Raw genomic sequence first — 27365 nt, 5'->3', positions numbered from 1 at the left:
AAGAAGAAATCAATCCTGATAATGAGTAAGGTGTTTTAAGATTTTTATATCATTTGCTGCTGAAAAATTTATACGCTGTATTCTTGTAAGTTTTTCTTTAATCATAATGTTCATTTTTTTATCCCATGTTGTATTGTAAATTTAAGGTGTATTCAAGTACAGCCCCAATGAGAATAAAAGTTTATATTGTGGTGTGACAAGTTAATGCATCAGTGCCACTGCACCAAGCATGCCTTTTTTCTTTTCTTGTTTTGTGGTGTGTAATAGCTTAGCTTCTATGATAAATTTACAGCAAGTCATAAAGATACTGAACATGAGCTTCATTCTAATCTAGATGTGTACAGGCATTTCCTATTTTATGGGAGGGTTCTGTTCCTGAAAACAAAAAGTATAAATTGACTTTTTATAATTTGGATCACATTTTCCCATAGACTCTCATTATAAAAGCTGAGATATGTTCCTACAAAAAAAAAATCCTCTAAATGTCTTAAATTGTTAGAAAACATGTTTTTAATGATAATCTGCTGTGCATAAAATAATTATTGCCCAATAATAAAATTAAGTGAAGTACATGCAGTGGAGGACACATTAGTTTCTGAGAAACTGCTCTTCTGGTTTTGATGCAGTGTGAGACTGTGAAGCCCAGCCAAGACATACGATTTTAATTTCGTATTGACGCACCTACAGTAAGCCTGCTGCACTGTACATAAATGCTTTTTTAGATGTTTTACTTTCACTGGATATATTTTTTGGCGAGATTTTATCTGAAGAAAAAATACTAAACTTCTCATTTCATATTTTTTTATTTTCATTGACAAGAGATCAAACTCTGAGATACTAAACACATCTCTGTTCCCACAGCTGAAATGTCTTAAGTCAGTATCTTGCCACTGCTTCATACATCGATTTTACATGTATCTGTTCTACAGTAGTTTTAATCTTACTTAATACTCTTAATACAGTACAAAATTGTGTGCTGTTTTTAGATTAATTGTCAATATAAACTTACCAGGTTATTGGAAATCTTGAAAAGTCTGTGTCAGTACTTCAGCATCTTCCAGTGCTGTGAAAAAATTATGAAAATAACAAAAAGAATTTTTTTAACTTCAGATTTGTTTTGTATGTAATTGGAAACTCACCCCCCTCCCCCCCACATAACTAAGGGTTTTCATAAACTGGGGACTGCCTGTACCAACAATATATGAAACTGCAAGTAAAGCGGTCTTACAAGCTGCCTTATCATAAATGAATTAACATAAAATACTCGTATGTTCAGTTATCTAACAATACATCCTTAGTACAGTACAGTAATTTTTAATTCCAATTCTTCTTCACTGAGAGACCACTTTGAGTGTCTAATTCTGATGGAGCATATGATAAGTCCTTTGTTACTTCTCTTGACGCTCTGAAATAATGTACAAACACACACACACACACACACACGCATACACAGTATACATGCATACATACATACATACATACATACATATGTTTATGTCATTTAATGATGAATATTCAATCCTCTAGAATGGTCCAGAGTTAATTTAGAATACCCGGTATGCATTATTGCAAATTCTGCTGATTAATAACATACCATCAGTACTAAATCCCATATGAATTTACTGCAAACGTACGGTAAGCCCGTGGTATATCATGGCACTGTCTTCATATCTGTTCCATTATAGCTGACTTGGTATGCAGAGGCAATTGGCATAAAGAAATTTGCCCATAGTTTCACCCTGCCCGGAGATCGAACCTGGGTCCACTCACTTGCAAGACAAGCATGTTGACCACACACACATACACACACACACACATATATATATATATATATATATATATATATATATATATATATATATATATATATATATATATATATATATATATATATATATATATATATATATATATATATATATATGCTGTACCTGTATTGCCTTACTCTTTTATTCTGCAAAGGTTGGGGGATTGCTTCAGGAGGTACTGCTAGTGCTCCCCAACTTCTCCATCAGTGGTGGAGAATCTTTGGAAGCTTTCTTTATATTTATTTTACTCCTTAAATGGTGCTAAATATATGTATCTAGTTAAGGTAGAATCATAGTGTAATTTGGATGATACTCTTTTTAATGTTGTTTTTGCAAATTAGCATGCAAACCTGGTGGAGACATTGTTCACTGCTGTCAGTAAATTAAACTTAGTAGAATATGAGATGTGTTAATTTTTTATCTCATTATTCCATTAATTCTGTTTTGAGGATGTGTTATTATTATTTTTATTTTTATTTTTATTTTATTTATTTATTTATTTATTTATTTATTTTTATTATTATTACTATTATTATTACAGTATTTAGATCTTACTTCAATAATGGGAATATTTTTTCCCTAGATGTAATTTTACATTTTGAGTTGTCATACTTCCTTAATACTTCCTGTACAGTATTATGAATGCTTTATTTTAGCCAGATAATGCTTTATGGCACTTGTGAACCCTCCCTACCCTACAACACCAGCAAGTGTCTATTGTTTAACTATTCATTGATAAACTATTATCATTGATGTGATTTTCGGTTATTTAACTTTTTATTTGTTTTGCTTCTTTGTTTGTCATCCTGCATGTCAATCTAATTTGGATTGCTATGGTGTTTTTTCTTCAACTTGCCTGACTGCTGTGTTGGTGGCACTGGTGATATTGCTGTTTTATGGCTGGGTCTTTGCTGTTGTGGTGGTTCTTCAGCTTACCTCCTGGCATGGTACTTCCCGGCAGCTCTCGGGCACCACCCAAGAGGATGCAGCCTCCCGCCATCCCCATCAGTCAGCCAATAAGGTCACCGAAGTTTGGTGTTGTACAGAGCCCCTCTACCTCACATGTACATGCTCGACATGATCTCCTCGTCTGGTTCGAAATCTGTGAACTAGGTAAGATTTAACTTTTTTTCTTTTTTTTTTTTGCATTTTGTCATTTCGTTACCCTTTCTTTGAATTGATTCTTTTCACACAACAACTGAAAAATCATATTTTGGCTCAGAGAAAATAAAATACCTGTAGTGTAACTCTAGTATTATATGATAGGAATTCCCTTCAGTGTCAGAGTGAATTATATAAGATATCTCAGTCCAGGTGGGTAGCCCAATCAATCCTCTCCATGCATCCTTATGCTTGCACAGTTCCAAACAATTCTCTGTGCCAGCACATACAGGTACTGTAAGCTGCTGACTCTGATTTTCCACTTACTTTTTAATCCTTACATTGTATATCTTCTCTTGCTGATTTACACTTGCATTCATTCTTTCCTGATCTTTTGTTCTCATTTTGCCAAACCAACTCCATACTTCCTTTTTCTTTTCTTCAATCACTTATTTGTCTCATGCATAATTATTCTAATCTTAAATTCCTTCTCACTGTCCATTCTTCTTACTCCTTCTCTACAGCTTGCATTCAGTAATTCTGCTGTGATATGCTAATGTTTTAGTCAAACATTAAGATTGGTTAAATTATCACATCCAGGGAATACTGCCACATGTTCGAGCTTTTACCTTTATCTCTCATGACTTTCCTATGATTGCCAGTGACTAATAATACTTTTGATATTTGTACTCCTGCAGCCTCTCTGTTTAATCACTCACTTATTATATTGTTAATCCATATGCATTTTCTACATTTTATACACTAATTTCAGCTACAGTACAGCTGATGTCATTACTGCTAACCATTTATGTAAAGTGTTGCTTACAGTATATACCATACTATCCCAATGTCCTTATTAAGTCACCTGAAAATGAGATGACACGATATTTTTCTGATTTTTTTATTATTATTGTTGTTATCATTATTAATATTATTATCCTCAAAAGTTGTCCATAGCATATCTTTGAAACAACAAAAACAATCTTAGTAACAGTATGAAAAATGGTGAATATAATAAGATGACAGGCTGAACAACAAATTCAAGTGTTTATGATTCAAAGGTCAAGATATTTTTTAAAACATAACTTATGTATCAACAGAGTTCATGAAACCAAACTCCATGTACAGAAAGGTCAAAATCAAAACTTTGTCCAGAGTGTACATTTATCCTCGAGAGAAAAGAGATCTATTAGTACAGTCAGTTCTGCTATAACGCGATAGTTGTGTTCTTGTAAAATATCGTGTTATAGAAAATCGCGTAATAGAAATAACAGGGCTTATGGAGAAAATAGGGTTAGGTGCAGATTACTACTCGAAATCGAAAAAAAATTAGGAGTTAGCCTAACACAAAGGATAGCACAGTCTAAATAAATGTTACATTCATATCTAATAATGAAATCATACAGTAAATGTAACACTTTACCTTCAAAAAATATGAATATAACTTGATGGGGGAGAAGGGTGATTTTGAGGTTGATAACATCGAGCTTCTCTTCAAGTGTTATATCCTTTCTTTTGCGATCATCACCGGGAATTCGATCACCAGAACGCTTCTTGGAGATATTCTTCTTTACCATATTCACAGTTAATACCACAAAATTGGAGAAATAGTAAGCAAAAATCGCGTTACAGCAAACAAGCGTTCGCGTTATACAAATATCGTTCCTCTATTCATAAATCGCTTTAGAGCAAATTCGCGTTATCAAAACACGCGTTATAGCAGAACTCACTGTAGCTGTGTTTGACCAAACAGCACACACTGAACCACAAGCTATTACTCCACTAACTTCTTCAGGGCAAAACACCATCTCTGCTTCAGTTCCTAGCCAGGTATCCATTAAGAACAGATGTCTACAGACCAGTGTTCCACTTGGGTGCTTATTTATTACAAAAAGTTGTGGTCCCCCCCCCCAACCCCCCCCCGCACATCAAGAATTACTAAAAATTTTGGTGTTATCATTTCCATTGGATTATTATTGTTACATCTACTTACATCTACCTATCCCTCAGAGTCTGGGGTACTTTCAAATTGTCTTATTGCCCCAATTTTTTTTATCTCTTTTTCTCTCTCTTGAGAGAGTAGCCTCACCCCATTAATTAATTAATTATTGACATGAACTGGCTAATGGTTTTAGGTTTGAGAGTCTTGTTGGACAACCAGGCTTGGTTGGAAGCTTATTTTCAAATTTCAACTCCTGTTCCTTGATGATGGGAGTTTTGGTATGTTTATGCAGTTCAGTATATGATTTCAGTTTTAACCCCTAGGCCCCGGGTGACGTTGCAAAACGTTCGCCTATTCCCGCCACTTGTTTTTTTTTTTTTTTCTTTCTTTCTTGATTTATCTCCACGGAGGGGGGGGGGTGCTGCCAGCAGCACCCTAACCCAGGGCTTAAGGGTTAAGTCATATGTGAACTCTTAAGGAGGTCAATGGTTAACAAGGGATTAGAATTATACTGTTACTCTCGCTACAAACCTAAGGAACTGCTCCATGAATTACGGTATATTTTTATCCTACAGAATTTTAATATGATTGATAGTTCCAGTCCTGTTAGCCCTTGGTGGACTTAGGCTTTGCCTACAATTTAGAAAAAGCATTCATTGGGTAAAATGAGTGGGTGACTTGTGACCATTAATTTCAATTTAATGTTTATATTATGCATATAGTATTGTTGAACTTATTATTGATATAATATATAATTAAATTTTGCAAATTTTTCTACTCAGAATACGATTAATTACCCTTGCAGATAATCCATGTAATACATAGTGAAAATTTGGCCTTTCATGTTTGTTATGCTGAAGCTTTAGATTCAATGATTTGAATAAGTATTCAGGTTGTCAAGCATCTGAGTAAAAATCTATTTAAGATTGATACTTTCTGGGACTGATAAACTATAACTTTCTTATTGGTAGACTTAATGCTCGGCCAGATAAAATTATCTGTAGGACTAGATGTGGTCTGCAGACCAGATATTTCTTGCCTCTGGCTTAGTTTATAAGAATTAGTTCTAGAATTAAGGTAATTGAACATTTTATGAGATTCAGCATCTGAAGAAAAAAGTTCAGATTATACAACAGTGAAACATAATTTGTGATTTTACCATAAGCCTTTTTATGTCTCTGGGACATAGGGCTGTCATGCTCCAGATTGCAAAGGAGTCTACTCCAAATAAAAATTGGTGAATGACTTTGAGGTAACACATGAGTTCAGTGGGCTTGTGTTTGTTGATAAAAACTGTTTAAAATTTTTTACCCTTTACAGTAGTTCCCAACCTTTTTTGGCTGCGACCCTAAATTTTCCAACAATACGGTGTCGTGACCCTCAGGCATATAATATATTATATAGCTTGAATGAATTTGTTTGACTATGCTAAGTACTATATTTTTTAAATTGTCTGAAGGCCCCTTGCGACCTTACTGAGGATACACCTGAGGTTGGGAACTGCTGCTTTATTGGAACAGGAATAATTAGGGCCCAAGGTTCTTTTAGACTGAAAGTAACTCAAAGGGCTTTTATAGGATTATCAGGGGTCATGGTAGATGTGATCCATGGGATCTTTTTGTGTCCTATACCTAAGCACGTTTTTTTTTATTTTGAGTTCATGCTAAGAAGCAAGGAGTTAGGATTTTCAGAAAGTACAGTACTGTACTAAGTTTCCCACACAGTGGAGATTACTTGTTGAATAATATAATGAATCAAGACTTTCTCACGGATGTTTTTTTAGTGGTTTGTTGTATAAGGGGTAGTTTTGGAAAAATTTTCAGATTTTTTTCTCGAGTTTGATGATAGCAGGGAAGAATGTGCCTTGCTGAACAGATTACTTGTGTGTGTGTGACATGTTGTTAAAAGAAGCAGGGAAAGGAAGAAGGTATTTTCTCTGAGGAGGACAGTACAGAAATTGGAGAAATAGAATGTAAAGGAAACATTTTATGCCAAGTTGAGACGAGTGGAATTGGTTGACGACATTGTGAGGGGTAGTGTAGTGAGTTGTTGGGCCACATTAAAGGAGGGTCTGTTATGTGCTGCTAACAAAATGTGTGACTGGATGAAGGGCATAGCTAGTCATGCATTAACATGGTAGTGGAATGATGAAGTGGCAGAGTGATAAAGAAAAAGATTGTAAAAGTCTTGCAAGATGGGTGGTGATAGCCAAGTTCAAGGCCAGAAGAGAGGTTTACAAGGCTAAGAAATATGAGCAGAATGCCATTACGTATAAAATGAATAGTGCAGATGCAAGGGGTGAGGTATACAGAATAGCACGGTGTGGGTAGAACCAAGGATGTTATTGGTAAGCAATGACTATAGTAAAGTGTTTGTTGATGATAATGAAGAAATTTAGGTTGCTTGGAAAAAAAATATTACAATGGTCTGATAAATAAGGAATTTGACTGGGACAGGAGCAGCAGGGCTGGTACAGGGACCATCCCCATGGATTGAAAGAGAATTGGTGAAGAAAGCAATTAAAAAATGATGAATGGAAAGGCTGCTGATAGCTCTGGAGTAGTTGCAGAAATACTGAAAGCATCAGGTGAAGCTGTCATTGGTGACAGAGTTTATTTATGGTGGCAAATACTGCTTCAGCTGACCAGCTGAAGAGTACGTCTGTGAAAACTTAAAAGGGAAAAATGTGATGCACTTGAACACAGGAGCTACAAGGGCCTGAAGCTGCTATTTCAGGTTTTGAGAGTTGTGGAAAGAGTGATTGAGAAATTGAAAGAGTGGGGGTGAACATTAACCTCTGAAGCTGTAGCTAATGAATTGAATTCACATAATCCCAGATGTGGCAAAATAAAATAAAAAAGTATGACATTAAGACAGGAAAAAGACATGCAGTATAATAATTTGCAAAGTTACTGGTATGAAAAAAAAAATCATTGCATTTTTACCCACTATGACATTGAGCATTAAAAGTTAACTTGATGTGAATTTCTTTGCATTGTTTTTGCTTGTGTGAGCCAGCAATGGGATTGCAATGTACGATATTTTCCACCTCTCCTCTTTATATCTTATTGTTGGATTAATTTTTTATTTATTTTTTTTTGTTTTATACGTAATTACTTTTGGGACTGTCTTCCATATCATATCATTCTGTATGCCCTGGGAATTGTATACTGTATTGATAGCAGATATTTTAGTGAGATGGGTGTGTAATGTGTTATTAAGAGATAGGATAGGAAACCTTTTCAGAGCTAAGAGAGAGTAGCTGAGTATTGGGACTATTTATGAGTTATACATAGAGGTAGGCTGAGTTGGTTTGGGCATGTGAAGGTGACCAACTGGATCAAGAGATGTATGAGTTTGAACGTGGAGAAGTAGACAGCTAGGGTAGGCCAAGAATGGCATAGGGAGATATTGTGAAAAATGGTCTCAGAAATAAACACCTGACATGAAAGGCTGCAATACACAATGTAGTATGGAGAGATGTTCTCAGGTAATCACAGCTATCCCACACAAGCATGGAAAATGTTTGTAAAATGATGACGGTAGTTCCCAGAGATGGGCAAGGTTAATATATTCTGACTTCATAAAATCTTTCTTAAGTTTAAAGTTTGGATTGTCTAGGGTTATTACTGGAAAACATAGCTACACTTCTGGGAGGTGTAAGCTTAATTTTCTTATTGGCTTGCATAATATGTTTATGGTTCATCCATTGGAGGTGTTTTCAGCCAACTTGTCTTCAGAAGGACCTTTATGGGCAGATTTTAGGGGGTAATTGCTGTAGCCTTATGACCAGAGGCTCAAAAATATCACCGGGGACTGTATGGTAAGGGACAGTTGGGGAGCATATTGTGTGCTCCCTACCTTATTAATGGCAAATTAAAAAATTAAAATACCGGGGTAAAAATAAAAAAATCTGGGAGATTATTCAGCATCTACCCTTTTTTAGCAGAGCACAGGTCACTGACCCACATCAGGGCCTGGGGAGGGGGGGGGGGCGAAAATGTAATAATAATAATAATAATTCAGAATAAATAAAATATCTAATAAAAAAAACAGTTTTTATAAAAAACAGTTTTTGTGATATAGTCCAGAATGCGACGCTTAGTAATGATATGATAATAATAATAATAATAATAATAATAATAATAATAATAATAATAATAATAATAATAATAATAATAATAATAATAATAATAATAATAATAATAATAATAATAATAAAGACATACAAAAATGAAAAAAAAATATCAAGAGTGAAAAACAATACCTGTATACTGTATGTATGTTGTGTTGTCAATAGTAAGAGAAACAATTGAGACCCTGCAATTGTGTGTAAATGAGGCAGAAAGTTGTCAGTAACCTGCGACTTGGTCACAATTTTTGTGATGCCATATGGCAGCAGCAGGGTCTACCATTAGACAACACATTATGCTTCCAATATCTACCCAGGCGGTAGTACCTCCCTGTTTGGTAGCTGCCTACTACCTAGATGTGCTTGAAAGAAAATCATTGATGGCCTGAACAAGATGGCTGAAAGAAATATAGCTTTTAGGATGAAGTATGTTGATTGGTCAGACAAGAACACTGCTACATCTGATCTCTTTACTTTGAGACAATGGGTATGATGGAGAGAGAAGGACATTGAACACTTCAACTGGCAGTGTGTTACCTGCCCTTGGGATAATACCTCATATACTGTACCTTATTATCTCTGTAAGCACTCAATATATGACCAGTAAATATTTCACCCGGTTGTATTTCTTATGAGATAATCTGTAGTTCAAAATTCATACTGTTTATTTTTATTTTTTCAAAGAATAAAAATGCACTTTCATTTCTTAAAATCAGGAGAAAGTTTCTATATTTGCCAATAGATACAATTTCTAATGTGTCTCATATTTGAACAATTTCAAGTTTAAGCCTTTCTATTAGCACTGCCCTCTATTCAATAACATTCTATCTATAAAGTTACTATAATTATATTACCTTCTCCTTTATACAGAGATACAGTTTCACATCCATTCAGTTCATTGGTACACTTCCTTTTATCCTTGTTATTTTGTGTATTGAATGAAATTACATTTGTATCACCTCACCCCTCCTCTGTGTTGTTTTCATTACTGTATAGTATGTCACCAGTAATCCCCACCAGATCTCAAATTCTTTATGGTTTCTTGGTTTGTCTTGTAACTTTCATTGAATTTGCAATCTAATGCTCTTTTAAACTGTGTTCTCATCATCAGTTGTTTTGACCAACAGCACCGAGTGGAGAATATGTACCAGCAGTGGTTGAACATGGAGATGATCTGCCATGCCGAGGTCTCTTCCTTTTACATCAGGGTATCCAAAGACGTATTCGCATCACAATTGTACATGAACCTTCCCATGATCTGATTTGGCGTGATGTACGAGAACTTGTTGTTGGTAAGTAATCTAGAGAACAAGTCCCTGAATGTTGGTGGAAAGGAGGTAAAGAGCTATCAATAAGCTACTCATAAATTTCTTTTAGTGTGCAATATTTGAATTATTAGGAGAAATGTTTACCTTTTCGTTGATTTCTATGTAAATGTGAGTGCAAAAGTTTAGACTTTAGAGGAGCTAAAAAGAGGAACTAAATTTTAGTGAAAATGACAGGAAAGTTCTTTTAAGTTAAAAAGAGGAAATTGTATGTTAGTTGTTGTTGATCTGAAAGAGAATAGGAAGGATTAGACTAAAGCATGAAGCCATCAAGTCCAGTTGAATTAAATATGTAAATTTGGAACACATTTAATTAGAAAAACACTTTTACTCGCATCAGTGAAATGGGTGTGCTTGCATGTTCATACAGGTATGTTGAGTCTGAGGGGTGATGCTTGATATCAAAATCAGTAGGCTTGATTCCAAGGCTTCATCTGAGAGGCATGATCAGTGTTTATTTCTCAAATATAATTCAATGAAGTCAGAAATTAACTTTCACATTTTTCTTATTTTATGGTTTTATATTATATTTCTTTTACTGTATTTCTAACCCACATTAGAGTATTGTAATGATTTTTCTACAACTTTTATAATTTCATTACAAGTACCAATATACAAGGCTGGCGAGTCGGCTGCATAGTTATTAGCCAAGACCTTGGCTATAACCGTCTTCACTCATGTTCACATCTCACACATGCGCTTCATTTTTCTTGTTTTATATTATATTTTCTTTATTTTTAACTCATATTAGAGTATTGAAATATTTTTCAACATCTTTTATAATTTCAAAATAAGTAACAATATACATGGTGGCTGGAGTGGCGAGTTGCCAATGTAGTCATAGCCCACGGCCTACACACACACACACATTCAGTTCCCACAAATACGCACACATGCTCTTCTTTTTTCTTATTATATAATTTTATGTTATATTTTCTTTATTTTGAAGCAATATTGTTTATATAGTGTGGAATAAATGTTAAAGAAGTCCATTTTTCTTAATGCTAGGCATTTATATACTTAGGTATAAAGCTAGACTTCGCATTCTGGACTATATCACAAAAACTTTTTTTTAGAAAAATATAAACCTAACCTAAATATTTAAACCTGTAGATCATAAAAGTTTTCTATGATTACCTATGATAAGGCTTCATAATGTAACTAATCTTATAACCTTATTCTCAGGTCGAATACGCACAACTCCAGAAAGTGAAGATGACAATAACGATGCATCAGTCTTGTCTTTGGGTCTGTTTCCGGGAGAGTGCCTAGAGTACCCTGGAGAAGACCGCACACTCTTCCGTTTTGAGGCAGCTTGGGACTCTTCTCTCCACAACTCCATTATGTTGAACCGTGTCACCCCACCAGGAGAGCATGTATATATGACCATATCTGCTTATCTCGAGGTGTGTAATTTTCGTATGTACAGTTTTCAGATTAGAATGGGATCAAGATTACTTATCTCTTTGTTAAGATTTTGAGGATTTTTCTGTTATCATATTCAGTTTTAACCTGATGTTAGTTTGTTTTTTATTTATATCCTTCTGTCTCTCTGTGTGTATGATTCCTAAATTTACTATCTTTATTGCATTTACAGTTGCCAGCAAAAGTCCTCCCACAACTTGCTACACGTGGCTGTGGGAGAACTTTTGCTGGCAACTGTACCTGCTAAGGCATCTTTCATTCTTTTCATACCTTATTTCTTTGTGCCATCAAATAGTAGATTAGAGTTAGTAACCTGACAAGATAGACTGCAAGAGACTGTTGCAGCATGGAGTGCTGCCATCAGGTAACCACGGCTTACTTATGCAAGCATGAAAAATGGCCATCTAACCATGATGATGATGAAATATTGGAATTGTATCAGCAGTCCATACTTCTCTAAGAGTTGGATAATATAGTATTCTAAATCTTGTCAAATAAATATCACTTGAATTAGCAGATGGCCACCCCACTTGAGGTTACAGCCTCAAGTTAAAACTGACACTGTTAATTACTGTCAAAGCTAATGTCTTTGGAGTAATATTTATGCTCTTTTGAAATAACCAGCCAGAGGATGTTGTGTCAGCTCAGGGGTTTGAGCTTAAACCAAACTTGTAAACTGTGGAAAATTTTCAGGTATACTCAAACCCCTCTTATTCAACTTCTTTAGCACTCTACCCTTGTTGAATTACCCAAAGGGTCCAAATTCTCTAGTGTTCAAGTTCAGTCAGGGAATTTTAACATTTTGTTGAGCTGATGGTTTTTTTCACCAACTCGATGTTAAATTTCGACTGTACAAAAAGGCAAACTCAATTGACTTAAAGCCTGTGTAGAATTTTCAGCTCGTCTGAAATGGACAGGCTCTTATACAGTATTTCCTAATTGGCTTCAACTGTACTGCCATATTACATGCATATTACATAAAACAACAACTATTTAAATGTAAAAAAGTTGCATTGGGTTCCACAGCCTGTGCTCAACTACCCCAGATCCATATTTATCAGTATTTCATGACAGTCAGATAAAACAACAGTTCAAGTACCAGTGGCAGATCCAGGAATATTAAAAGGAGGGGGTCCAAGAAGTTGTAGGTGAAGGAACATGACGAGCACAATGAGCCCACCCAGATGTTTTTTTTGGGGGGCACTGTAAGCTCCTTTCTCCCTCCCCTCCCCCTTTTTTAATCTTTTTTTTTGTTTAATCTGACCAATATCATGGGCATTTTTAGGCCATTTGCACTTTATATTAGGAGGTATTCTGAAGTCAATATAAATTACTTTTTGCTATACAAAAATGCCTGAGTACACTACCACATTAAAGAAAAAGTATTGCAATTTTTTCTTCTTTTTTTTTTCTTTTTTTTTTATAACTGACATGCACACAGAATGTGTACAAAAAAATTAAAAATAATTATTATACAGTCATAAACTTAAGCGAATAATAATTTCTTGGTGCGTGCGAGTTATCACACAGATTGGGGGAAGGCAGAGCAATTTGGGGGATTTCAGCTGTTCACTGTCTCCTGTGGCCCGTGTGTAGTGAAACAATTGCCAAAGGGCAATGCAATATGTTTTATATTATTTTATATACAAAGAATAGCTCCTTCCACACTCAAACCATCCTCTGGATGACGTGACACAGTTCAGCTGCTGAGCCAGGCAGTTACCCAGCTGACTCATATCGGGGGAGGGAAGGAGGGAGCACAGCTGGAATGGTGAATGTGACTAGGCAGTTATAGCCCACTGTCTCTACACACAAACATTCACTTCCCACACATACACAGCCATGCTCTTCATTTTTCTTATTTTTTAGTTTTATATTATATTTCTTTATTTCTAAGCCATATAAAAGTACAGTATTATATTTAATTTTTTTCTCAAACGAGCATGGACAAGTGATAAACACGCTGAACTAGCGAAAGATGCTGGGTGGGTTGGCATGTGAAGAGTGAGACCCAAGCGCTAGGGCAGTTCAGGGGTTAGACGCATATAAGTGGAGTTACTTACTATGGATACATGTACTCTGAGACTCTACTCTACTGTAATATTTTACACTAAGGAAATAGGAGTACAGGAAGAATTAGAAATAAGAGTAAATTAATATATAATGTAGAAGTGTACTGTACAGTAATACCTCGATTTATGCGGTCAATTGAACCCGTGGAGGCCCGTGTAAAACGGGAAACGCGTAAATGGAACAACAGAACATATGGGATTAATTGAAAGAGAGACTGGGCCAACCCCCAAACTTCACTTTTTCAGACACAATACCTACGTTGTAGTAAAAATAACTTCTTAATTTTATGATGGTATGCACACACAATTAATAATTATGAGAAATATCAATAATATTAGGTTTTTTAACACTTACATTAGTAGAAAAGATGGCTGGGCACACGGGGATGGAGGGTTGGTTCCGAGGCAGAGGGCAGATTATTGGCCCTCACCTGTATCACTTGTATCAATTGTATCACTATCCACCACAGAGGCTTGCAGGGCCTCTTTGTCAAACCCCTCAAAGTCCATATAAGTCCATATGCTCACTATCATTGTCACTATCGCTGACTTGGGCCGGCTGTGGTGGGTGGCGGGTAAAGAACTCGGTAATGTTTTGATGACTGGGCGACCTTGTGCGCCGCTTCCCGTGTATATGAGTAGATGCACCGTGTAAAGTGGGAATTCCGGTTCTGGCGGAGTACCACGTAAATGTAGAAACTCGTAAACGAGAACCGCGTAAAGCGGGGTATTACTGTCCGTATAAGAAAACAGTATGAAGTTAATTGGAAGGGTTCTTTTGTATGATATGTGCCTTTGTCCCTCTTCTCCCACAATATGTACTTTCCTTATATTTGTTCATGGTTATTTTAGTACGAAATTGGTCTTAAATCAAACTGAAATGATATTATGGGTATGTGTGTTTGGGGAGGGAGGGAGGGGTGACTGACATCAGAGTTGCTCATCCTTGGTTTAGTGCATTGTATGTTGGATGTAAGTATACAATTGTATCTGGGTTTGGGGTAGTGTGGTGAACCCCTTCCCTCCTTCCCTTGTCCCTTCCTTTTTCTTCACACTGTTACCAAATGTTTACTCAGTCTCTCCCATAACATCCACTCCTATTTTATTCACTCATTTGAATGTTTTAGAAGGAAATTTTTGCATAGAATCAAGGTGAATAACATCTTAGTTGATAAGGATATACTGTTTGTTTGTTTGGGGAGAAAAGGGGAGATGGAAAGGAGGTACTGTATCATCATCACCTGTAATTGTCTAGACAGGCAATCTTGATGGAGTGTGATGTGTTGGGTGCTTATGCATACAGTATATTGAGTTTCTATATAAGTGTGTGATATGTGTGGTGTGAGAGGTGAGTGTGAGGTGATATATCGTATGTTATGGTGTGCCTCCTCCCAATCTTCATTAGGATTATTTTCTTCCCCTGCCACATCCACTGACTTTTTTCCACCAATTGGTTAATATTTTAGCTGGAAATACAGTAAAGCAATTTCAAGTCATTACAATTTATTAGGATTGTATTCATATTTGGTTTTGTTTAATGTGCAAGTGATTAGAGTACCCTGTATTGGGGTTTTAAAGATAAATATTTTCCTCAAACTAATCAACCAGTAACATAGCTTATTTTTTTCAAGTACAGTACAGCAGTTGTATTGCACATCCCAACATGGATTTATTTGTACATAGGTTGTCTAGGAATATAACTGTTCATAAAATTGTGAGTGTACTATACAGATGCAGTTTAATGTAGTGGTGTAAGTACTGTGCTGTGTTCTTGACTTGCTTACTTAAACAGTTCTTTGATATGCTCACATTTACTAGGGAGCTGAATCAGCCTTATAATTCCTTCCTTTTATGTTCATTTATTATGTACATGCTAACCCACTCAAGCATTGAAAGTGGCCATTAAATGTTGATGATGGTGATGATGCTGAGCTGAGACTGAAGCTCTCCCAAAACCTCCAGCTCATACACATACATAACCATTCCCTCTGTTTCTCTTGCTCATTCTGAAGCCATGGCTCTGGCTCCATCTGTCATTGGACCTGACCTTTCACTTTGTGACTATTTGTGAATTGTGAATTGGTCTCTTTTATCATTTCTTTCTTTTTCTACTTGGCCATGATTTGATAATCTGACTATGCTATATTGACCTTACTTAAGAAAATTAATTTGCTGCACACACACACACACACACACATGAACGAATGATCAAGAGGGAGAAAGAGGTCTAGAGATCGTCAATCAAGTGGTATCATGAGTCAGCTCATGTCCTTTTGCCTTTTTCTACATTCAATGCAAGAAGATACGTATATTATCCCAAAACATTTAGATTAGAAGCCACTGCATCTCTCCAACTGATTAAGACCTTTGGGAATGTTAACTTAAAAATTTTTGCAAATGGATTTATGAAAAAATCTTCACTTGCTATCTCTTAAGATATGCCTATTTAAAGGATAAGAGTTTCCTCATCTGGTATATTCAAAGGGAATAGTAGAAGCAGAAAAAGGCAAAAAAGTAGAAGCTGAAAAAAAAAATGAGATGATTAAATAAATAATGCTAGTGTTTAAAGGAATATGATATGGTAGAATTAATAACCATCTTTTGAAAACAAAAGATCACATTTCCTACATAAGCCAACCATGAAGATGTTCATCAACATTCAGGTATCTGAATGCTTTCAGGTTGGAAACTAAGGTTCTTGTCCTTTATATAAGTTATGATAATTTCTTTTTGCAGCTGGAAAACAATGCACAGCCAGCCATAATCACCAAAGACCTGTGTATGGTTGTTTACGGTCGAGACTCCCGAACTATCCCACGTTCCCTTCGACATATCTTCAGTGGCTCATACAAGAATGCTGAGGCCAACAGGATCTGCGGCGTTTATGAGACAGTGCTAAAGCGCGCAGCTGAAGCAGGTAGCCCAGGTTTGTGGTTTAGTCCTAACAGATGTAGAGAGGTGGTCAAGGGCCGCCCAACCTACCCAGAAGCCTGATTTTGGAAAACCTGCCCATATTTGTGTGCAGGTTTAGGGGGGTGGGAGGGCGGCTGTATCTATGACTGGGCCACCCTGCAACCACCACTGCTTCTCCAGCTACGGTAGGCTGCCTTGCTGCTGTCCTACCTGCCACTAGTCTTTACTGAATACTGTAATTTCATCATACATTTTAAATTGAAAATCATCTTTATCTCTTAATTGAGCTTCAGCTGAAATGCACAAAAATATTTTTATATACAACATCATGTAATTGAATCTCAGTTAGTATTATCTGTCTGCATGTGGACTGTGCCCATTGGATATACAGTATCATCATCATACATTTGCTCAATATCTCTTTGATACAGACTGAATCTGGATAAAAGTTCACTATCATGCCAAACTGAGTAAGTCACCAGTATGGAAGTTTCATACAAGAGAAATATATGCATGTTTCTTAAAACCAGGATGAATTAATAAAACCAAAATATTTTATAGTCAGGGACCATAATGAGTGACCATAATTTACAGCACACATCTTTTACAACAGAACATAACTTGTCAAGTTGAGATGGGGGCTGAATACTGTTTAGTACAACTGTCTCTTCCACTTATATTTGGATTCTGGAGATTCTCCAGTGATATAATGGTGGTCTTGAAGACCAGGGACTCCATTGGTCAGTAAAATGAAATCAATCCTAATGTAAAAAAATAGGACTTCAACCACCCAAATCCTCATCCAGCCACTTCTCTTCTTACTGTCAATACCTTCAAATAATTCAGTTCCACATATGTTGGATTCTTACCTTTTTGATTGATATTTGAGACATTAAGTGCAATTATTATGTCTCCTAGAAAAAAGAAAGACAATTATATACCTGTGTGTCTTCATCTTTTTTATTCTTGCATATAATTACCACTTCATCGTCACTCCTTCAATTCTAGGCAAATTAATTTTAAATTTGGTTTATTTGTATCTTTCTCCAGTACAGTATGATTTGATTCCTTTTTATTTTTTGTTTTGGCTTTTGGGGGATTTTATGGGGGTCATAGGTCAAACAACCCAAAATGCATTATACCTACCTAACTGTCTAATGGAGGATGAAATATGGAGTCATGTTGCATAACCTTGCAAATGTTGGCTTTATTTTTTTATATTGCTTTTTTTTTTATTAAATTACAGTACCAGTATGGTAATTCAGCTTCACTGTAATTTCCCAAAGTAAATTTTAAGATTTATGAATATAATTTATTTTACAATGAATATACAGTACAGTACTGTAGTTGAATCAGAACATATTGGCCAGTACATTCTGTACTCTTGATATGTGAGGCAGCGATTGTCATTGTTAGTGTTATATGCGTCTCTAGCCATGAGGTGCTATTTTTAACCTATTGCTTCTTACTACACTTACTGACAATTGTTTATGCATTACAATCATATTTTGATATTATATTTATCCTTTTAATTCTAATTTTATGACACAATTATCATACAATTTACATCCATCTTTATCCATTACTATCAATAATTCATAGATAAGCCAATACTTGTAAAATTATTATTTTTATTTGTCTGCTGAAGACAATCAGCAGTGTTTGTGTCACTTGCCCATTCTACAAGTTCAGGCTCACTGTCACTGATATTTTTTATGGAAGGTTTATATTTTTTTTCTTAATAGTATTAGTGAATATTTATTTACTGGTACTGTAGTTTCTATCAATCAATCAGAGTACTATCCTCATATCTGAGGGATGGCAACCATGGTCCTTCACTCTACATGTTCTTGGGCTGTATTTATCAATCCTCTAAGGTTTTATATCTCTCTGAGGATCTGGTTTTTAATTTAATTTATCCATCCTATTCTATGTCTTCACCTGGCCCTCCTATCTTCAACTTTGCCCATTAATATTTCTGTTATTATTCTCTCATCCCTAATTATATGACCAAAGTACAGTATCTCATATTTTCTTTTTCTGTACATTTCAAGTATTTTTCTTGAAGTTTTTGCTTTCTTAGTACTTCTCTATATGTTTTCCTGCCAGTGGAGCTTATTCCTAGCATTCGCGTATCACATCACATTTCAAAGGTCTTGAACACTTTCTGGTGTCTTCTAAAAGTGTCCACGCTTCTGACCCATACATCAGTCCTTGCCATAAACAGTAGGATCTCAAGTTTTGCGACTAATTGGTACCGGTTTTAGCATCGTGAAATTTAAAATCGCGAAACAAGTGACGTTGAAATACAGGTAAATAAGCCTAATTGGTTCCACGGTGTCACCCAAACCCCCCTATAATTACCTACAACCCACCAAGAAAATTACCTTACTGTTATGTATTCATACATATTTATATTGTACAGCCTCATTCAAGATTCTTCGAACACTGCTGGAGACAGCTGGCAACCCAAGGCCATTTGTTTACTATAGTATGTACGTAGTAAAAATTATGAATAAATGTAAAAGTGATCGGTGATTGGTTACTTAGTTCCCCGTTGCTTAATTTAATGGTTGGGCTTTGTTGTTTCGTATTATATTATACTACGTACTATAGTAAACAAATGGCCATGAGTTGCCAGCTGTCTCCAGCAGTGTTCGAAGAATCTTGAACGAGACTGTACATATTGTTGATAATATTTATATACACTCATACTGTAGAATAACTTACCTTGATGGAGTCAGTGAAATGCTTGACGGTGCTGGTTGATGGGTTCCGAGGCAGGGAGGGCAGGTTACTGCTTCTTCCCTGCTCCCTCCTCTACATCACCTTTAATCTCAGCATCAAATCCCTCAAAGTCTTGAGGTAACACTTCCACCAGTAAGTCACCCAACACTTCAATATCATCATCGGTGGTGCCATCATCATCTCCTAAAGTGATGTTTGCCAAGGTATTAACAGGCTGGGCCTTGTGCAGGTACTGAGTAATAAAGGCCTGCTGACAAGCATTAACATGGGACATATACAAGGCCTTATATTCCTCTACAGTATAACTTTTCAATGAAATGGCAGATAAAGTTGTGAGCATGAGGCCTGGCATCATAATCATCAAGTTATTCACTGAGATGTGAGGTGGTTCTGAGCATCTCAGTCAGCTACTGTGTTGTAGGTTCACCAGGCTTAATGTCATCCTCTTGTGTTGCTTGATGTTCTTCTTGTTCTTCATCCTCCTCCAACATTTCTTCAATTGTCGGTTGCTGCTGATGTTGACCAGCGATTTCTTGCAAATTTTCAACCTGAACATTCGAAAATCCCGGTGCTGGGACTGACCGTGCTGTCTCCACTGTCTCCATTAGTGTTGCTGCCACAGACTTCCTCTCCTCGCTTTCCTTGGTCTGTTCTGTCCCACATACCTCGGAGTTAATGAACAAAGGCTTCCATGTGTGTAGCACTGTTACAACATTTATCTTATGCCATGCCTCAACAATTCTGTCCACTGCATTTTTAATATTGTATTTCTCCCAAAATTCACAAACCGGTAACACTTCACGGTTGCGGGGTGGTGAGGCTAGCTGGTAGAGCCTGGTCACTGTCAGAGTTCTGCCTCGATTTGGTGTAACTCAACTGATGAGCCTGTCTGCTGACGAAAGTCTTTATAGAGTGACTGATAGTGGAACACTTTAATATTACTGATGAATTCATGGTCAAGTGGCTGCAGAAGCGATGTGGTGTTAGGAGGAAGGAAGATAACGTGTACATTAGGGTGGCATCCAATTAGAAACTTAGTGTGTCCAGGAGCATTATCCATCACCAGGATCACTTTGAAGTTAATGTTCTTCCTCCGGTGATACTAATGGGCATCAGGGACAAAGTGCTTGTCAAACCAATTGGTGCATAAAGACGTTGTAACCCAAAGGCTTTCTTATTAGATGTCCAATAAACATTGAGCTGCGACATATTTGCATGACGGTAGGCTCTAGGCGGACAACACGGTTAACAACCAGGGGTTTCATCAAGAAATCTCCACTTGCATTAGCTGTGAATAAAACTGTAATCCTGTCCTTTGAAGTCTTTACATCCCTTGCCTGTTTTCCATCCTTGGCAATGAAAGTGGTCTTAGGAGAGCGCTTCCAGAAAATGCCAGTTTCGTCACAATAACCACCCTCTTTCACAAGAGCTTGAAAGACAAGTAGATATTTTTCTGCTGCTACAACATCAGCCGATGCACTCTCCCCATGGTAGTGGGCAAACTTGACTTCATAATGCTTTTTAAAAGCCGCCAACCAACCAATAGAAGCATTGAACGGTGGTGGAGAGTTAATGCGATTCTTCTGTGTAATTGCAGCATAATAAACACGTGCTTGATGCCTTATCTGTGGCCCAGACAGGTCGCCTCTCTTGTGATTTCTTCATTCCACCCACCTGTGAAGGTAATGTTCTGTGATAACAAGCAGTAGGTTTTGTTGTGAAGTATTGGAGAACGTCCTGTTACTAAAAAATCTTGAGAATACATTCACAGAAGCAGTTAAGGCTTCCTTGTTCTTCTCAAGGAAAAGTATGATTGATTCGGGGCAGTTGAACCTACGCATGATTTCACAGGTACGAGCACCACTTTTGATCATCTCAAGCATCTCTCGTTTCATTTCAAGGGTGTATTTCCTCTTATGGTAGTCTCGCTTGGCTTGGGGCTTTCCTTGTTGACCTTCTCTACCGCCATCATTTCCACCAGAACTGCTCCCGATATTTACATTACGTACCTTACTTATCGTTAATACACAGGAATCGTTAATTCACAATAATCGCTAGTACACAAGAATTGCTAGTTCACAAGAATCGTTAATGCACAAGAATCGTTAATACACAAGAATCATTAATACACAAGAGTCGCTAGTACACAAGATTCGCTAGTACACAAGAATCGTTAATACACAAGAATTGTTAATACAAAAGAATTGTTAATAGTTGAACAAGAATCTCACAAAACGTAAGCACAATGGGTCATATAACCCAAGGTCACTGCACCGCTCGCTCTTGCTCATTCAAACTAACTGCCATAAACAAGCAACACTCGACGGGTCGGCGGATAACAAAGGACCGCGACAGTGCCCGCTGCCCATTTCCATTGACTTGCTAAACTGGTAATGAAAATCGCTATTCTTGAGAGGCTGGAAATTTTAAAAGTGACACGAAACATATGAATCGCGAATCTAAAACTCGCTAAACATAAGACTCTACTGTAATGCCTTACAGCAGCCCTTTTCTCAAATTGAAGTTAATGTCCCTTTTCGTTAGGTCTTTTAGATTATTAAATGTTGTTTTTGCTTGCCCTATTCTTGTTTTGATTTCTTCCTTACATCTACCATCACAGCCAATGTTACTTCCCAATAATACACAAAATTTTCCTCCTGTTTAGGTTCCCTGTTGCCTCCCATAATTTTTTTTTTAGGATTTATTTCTAATTTAGAAACAACCATTACTTTTGTCTCTACAGCCTTAACTCTTAAACCTTATTTTTCACCTTTTTCCACTAATCTGTTCACGAGTTTTTGTAACGCCTCTTCATTATCTGCAATAAGAGCAGTATCATCTGCAAAGCATATGCAGGTACTCCTCGACTTACAACCTACTCGACTTACAACTACCTGGACATACGACCACAACAGTCGTATAAAATATTCTTCAATTACGTTTTTTGAGTACCTACGTTAGTGATCGTTCTGTGTACTGACAAAATTTTTTATTGTAATTCCCTTTAAAATGGCTGGCAAGCCTAAAAGTGAGAGTTCTCGTGGTGCTGAGAAGAAAAAGAGATGCCCATTTTAGATTTTCTATGTATTATTTTCGCATTTTCGACTTATGACCTGGTCGTCGGTCCCTAACCCCGTCGTAAGTCGAGGACTGACTATATTTGATATGACTTTACCATTAACTTTTAGTCCTTCATTATCACTTATAACTTCTCTCATTAAGAATGCTGAATACTGTATGTATATTATACAATGCTGGAGATAGAACACAACCTTGTCTTACTTCCTGTCTAACTGTGAATCAATTCGTAAGTTCATTATTTACTAACACTTCATCCTCCCCTTGCCAATAAAGATTCATTAAAATTCTTATATTTCTTTCATTAATGGATGTTTTTTCGAGATCTCTTGTAAGTTTATTGTGCTTTACCTTAGCAAATGCTTTTTTTCAAAATCAACAAAGCAGAAACTGTATACAAATTTCTTGAACCTGTAAAACCCTTTCACTAAAGATTCACCAACCTAATATACCTGTAGCTTCTCTAGTTCCTTTTCCCTTTCAAAATCCATTTTACTCCTCAGATAACTCACTTTCTATTTGAAATTTTATTCTACTTAAAATAATGTTTATTAAAACTTTGCAGGCATGTCTTATTACTAATAGCTTATTGTTCTAAACTGGGAGCACTCTAAGGCTCCTGGCATTTTAGGTAATAATACAAATATTGATGTTTTGAAATCACTGGGAAGGTCTCTTTTGAAGTACAGTACTGTAGTACATATAAAATTACTTATTGTAGTCAAACATTTTATCCCATTCTTGTCCATTTGTTTTATAAATTCTGTGGGAAGCTGATCAACTCCACAAGCTTTATCATTTTTCATTTTGCTCACTGCTACCTCAATGTCTGTTTCCAGAATTGGCATTTCGATCTTTATTTCCTTTTCGTTTCTTACCTCTACTTTATCCTTATCATTGTGCATAGTTCTTCTATGTAGTCCCACCCCATTTATTTTATTTTATTTGATGCATTTGTTTAATCTTTCTGTACATTGCCCTATAATTATGCCTTCTGTCATCTTCAGTTTCCTTGCATTTCCTCTCTAGATAATTTTTCTTGGCCTGTCTGTACTCTCTTTGAATTTCTTTGTTACCGTATTTGCTGGCACAAAAGATGCATGGTCGCATAAAACGCATCCATATTTTACAAGTTTTATCTTTTTTTTTTAGTTTCAGTACACTTCATTATACTATACATTTATTGGACCATAGGCTTACATTTTAAAGTGTTTTTAGGGTAAAACATATTTTGTGCATATAAATACAGTACAGTATGTACTGTATACAGTATACTGGAATTAAGTAGGTAACCGTAAGTTTTGGATATGTAATAGCATTTTACCATGCACTGCCACCACAGCATACCGTCGCATGATTGTGATATGGTTTTGTTTTGCTTTGTTAGCATTGATGCAAATGGCAGATGATATTGAATTTTCTGTTTATATTTCCTTAATCTTTTTGGTACAATTATTCGTCGAGATATGTGTTTACAAATGTTGCTTGAAGTTAGCATAATTGTTAAGCAACATAATAAAAGCATGTGGTATGGTTTATGAATGCTGAGAAAAGAGGTACAACTAGATGTTGTGAGTTTGCCTTTGTCATTAAGCTACTGTGCTGCAGGTGTGTTATTTTACTTTGCGATAATTTTGCCTCTTGTGGTAATTCTGCTTGGTTAGGGTCCCCCAGGAGAAAACATTGATGTAACGAGCTTATAATACAACTACAGTGGTCCCTCGGTTAACGAACGGTTCGATTAACGAAATTTCGGTTAACGAATTAGCTCTCATAAGGATTTTCAGTTCGATTAACGAAATCCCTACGACAAACACGTTTTGTTGTGAGCATCAGCTGATCGGCTAGTCCGCCAATACAGTAATTGGTTCTATGTTTACATTCGTTTCCAGTGAAGTAAATACACCTGTATCGAGAAAGTTGGTCTCTTGAATATTTCTGCATTTTTTATATTAATTATTGGTCATTCTGAAATTTAGTTATCATATTGATAATATACAGTGCAAAAATTATTATGAAACATGAAGAAGGCATTAGAACCAATGCACTCTGTAAAGAATATGGCATGTCATCATCGACTGTCTCTAGAATCAGCTGTTTGATATGTAAACAAAGCTGCCGGCAATACGAAATACACACCTCAAAGTAAGTTAAAATTCTATGATTTGTTATGTATTATTGTATAGTATACTGTACAGTACAGTACTGTATTTAGTTTATTTTTAATGTTTTGTTAATTCTATTACTGGTATACAGTACTTTGTATGTATTTTTTCTGTGAGTTGGAACCAATTACCCAATATCCCATTGAAATAATAGATTTGGTTAACGAATGACTCTGTGGAACGAATTGTGTTCGTTAACCGAGGGACCACTGTACTGTACTATATGCGAGGGTTGTGTTTCACCACTATTATTCTATTCTTGCTTGTTTAGTGGCTAACTATAATACCTTTCAAGCACATAACTCAGTAAATGCTTGTCTGTCAGGGGTGTGGAGTGGTGTGTTAAAGTCTTGGCTAGATAGATTCCTGTGAGCTGTGTGGCAGGGTCGTATGTGCCCAGTTACTCTGCTTACAAATATTTATGGCACCTGATACAGCTCATAACTCGTGGTGTTTATGATAAATACAAGCATATATTGTTTTCATGCTTGTATGTTTTAAAATATCAAAATTCAGTTGCTGCATAAAGTGCCATAAATATTTATGTACAGTGGTCCCTCGGTTGAAGAACACAATTCGTTCCAGAAGGTCTTTCGTTAACAAAATAAATTTTGTTAACCGAAACCATTGTTTCAATGGGATTTTGGGTAATTGGTTCAAAAATGCAGTAAAGTACACTTATTTTGAGGTGTGTATATAGAAGGCTCCTGGTTGATGATGATGATGATGGGAATTAGAAGTTGGGGTGGAGGAGAAGGGAGAAGAGAAGGAAGTGGGGATGGAAGAGAAATCACCCCATTCTTGATGCTGTCATTTCACCCATAAAATTTTAAGTTCACTAGGTGTAATTCAAGATTATTTTCTTTAAATCAACACTGCACTGCATTATATATTATCAATATGTTAAATAAATTTCAGAATGACCAATAATTGTACTGTAAAAACGTAAAAATACTCTGTGTTCAAGAGACCCACAAGCAAGATGTTTCCTCCACTGAACAAAGACACAAACTGAGGCCTTGGTGGGTGAATGAAGTGACTGATGGGCACACCAAAAACTAGTTCCCTGTACTGCAATTATGTTAAATAAGTGTTAAAATGAAAAAAAAAGTTAATATAAAACTTGGAAAAATACTTGAATAGTACAACCTTCTTTATATTTACTCCAATTTTAATGAATGTAAGCCCTAGAACCGATTTCTGTATTGGCGGACTAATCTTCCAGCTGGTGAGCAAGCCAAAGCATGTCGAAACATTTTTGTAAGAATTTCGTTAACCGAATTTTTGTTCGTTAACCGAAATGAAGATTCTTATGGAAGGTAATTCGTTAACCGAAATATCATTAACCGAGGCGTTCGTTAACCGAGGACCACTGTATAAGCAAAATATATTTCTTGATTCACAGACCGTGCAGCTGGCTGCCCTCTGCAAAGTTGCCACATTTGTTTATTTTACATTAGTCCCTCGCCAACTGCAGATTATGGGTATCCACGGTTTTTACTCTGTACCATTTCACCAACTGTGGCACTGAATTTTGAGTATCCACGGTTTAGCAAGGCATCATTTTCCCTGTGTTCCAATGTATTCATCAGCAGTGTCCAGCCTCCCGCTATTGCTTGCGCCAAATTCTCTCAGTGTTGTGATCTCATACCGTGCAGACATATTATATTGCTCCATATACTGGACAATTATTATGTATTTTCTACAGTAATAACATTTATTTTGCCCCTATGGCCCCTAAGCGTGCATTGAGTGATAGTGATAAAGGTGAGAAGAAAGTGAAGAGGGCAAGGAATGTAATGACTCTTAGAAAAGAAAGTTGAAGTGCCTGATAGACTGGTGCATGGCGAGAGTGTAGCATTAGTGGGACATGCCATGGGGGTAAATGAATCCTCAATTCATACGATCAAGAAAAGTGAGACTATGATAAGGGCTAATGTTGCTGGTGATGCCCAGGAAAGTTCAGAAAAGAGTAAGTCTGTGTCCCCCTCTTCCTTATAACAACCACCTCCACATCATCCTCATCGTCATTCTCATCCACCATCCACCCATTATACTGTTAAATTTATATTGCTATATAATTTATATTATGCCATTTTAAATGTATTTGACTCAAATTTAATAAAATGTACAATGTAGATATTACTTTGTGGAGGAACAGGCAACTTAGGCTTTAGCGAGTGATATTGGATGCCGTAGAACCCAATCTCCTATTTCCCATAAGCCTTTAGTGTTACCAAGCGCAGATTTACCAACTTAGGGGATTATCAGAAAACTAACCCCCATGGGTGGCGAGGGACTACTGTACTCAGGTTAGCACTACCCTTTTGAGTGCTGTTTCATTATGGCAATCTTGCTTGCATCTTGGAGCCCTAATTTTACTTAAAAAATAAATTAAGTAAATAAATAAAAATGAAAATCCATAAAAGAAGTAAGAAGTCACGAATCCCAAACTCACAGCACGCCGAGAGCAACTCTCTTTGTTTATACAGTACTCACTTTAGTGAGTACCCATTACTAAAGTTGATTATTAAATGTGTTTTATAATTTGATATTAAGTGTAGGTCTTATTGTATGACATAAAATTGTGTGCGGTTAACTGAAGCACAAATGTGTGGTGGCGGGTTGAACATCAGCTGTTGAATAGCACTTGTAA

General features: G+C 36.3%; 1 protein-coding gene across 16 annotated transcripts in view; it reads left to right on the top strand.

Moving 5' to 3' along the window:
- Nucleotides 1-27365, top strand: part of LOC121872966 (kinesin-like protein unc-104) — a 193531-nt gene that overhangs the window by 131562 nt on the left and 34604 nt on the right. For 11 of the 16 annotated variants that reach the window (XR_006090185.1, XM_042376121.1, XM_042376132.1 and 8 more), the window contains 4 exons: nt 2740-2921; nt 10111-10275; nt 11494-11714; nt 16542-16731. Coding sequence is in view for 15 of the 16 variants with exons in the window: in XM_042376121.1 (XP_042232055.1) it covers nt 2740-2921; nt 10111-10275; nt 11494-11714; nt 16542-16731 (758 nt within the window). In the remaining variant the exon portion in view is untranslated. The remainder of the gene's footprint in view (nt 1-2739; nt 2922-10110; nt 10276-11493; nt 11715-16541; nt 16732-27365) is intronic. The other 5 variants (XM_042376133.1, XM_042376125.1, XM_042376134.1 and 2 more) reach the window with 3 other exon arrangements.

Source organism: Homarus americanus, unplaced genomic scaffold, assembly GCF_018991925.1.
Source record: "Homarus americanus isolate GMGI-L3 unplaced genomic scaffold, GMGI_Hamer_2.0 scaffold11022, whole genome shotgun sequence".
NCBI lineage: Eukaryota > Metazoa > Arthropoda > Malacostraca > Decapoda > Nephropidae > Homarus > Homarus americanus.
Note: the sequence above shows the minus strand (reverse complement) of the source record. Positions and strands in the feature narration are given on the sequence as shown.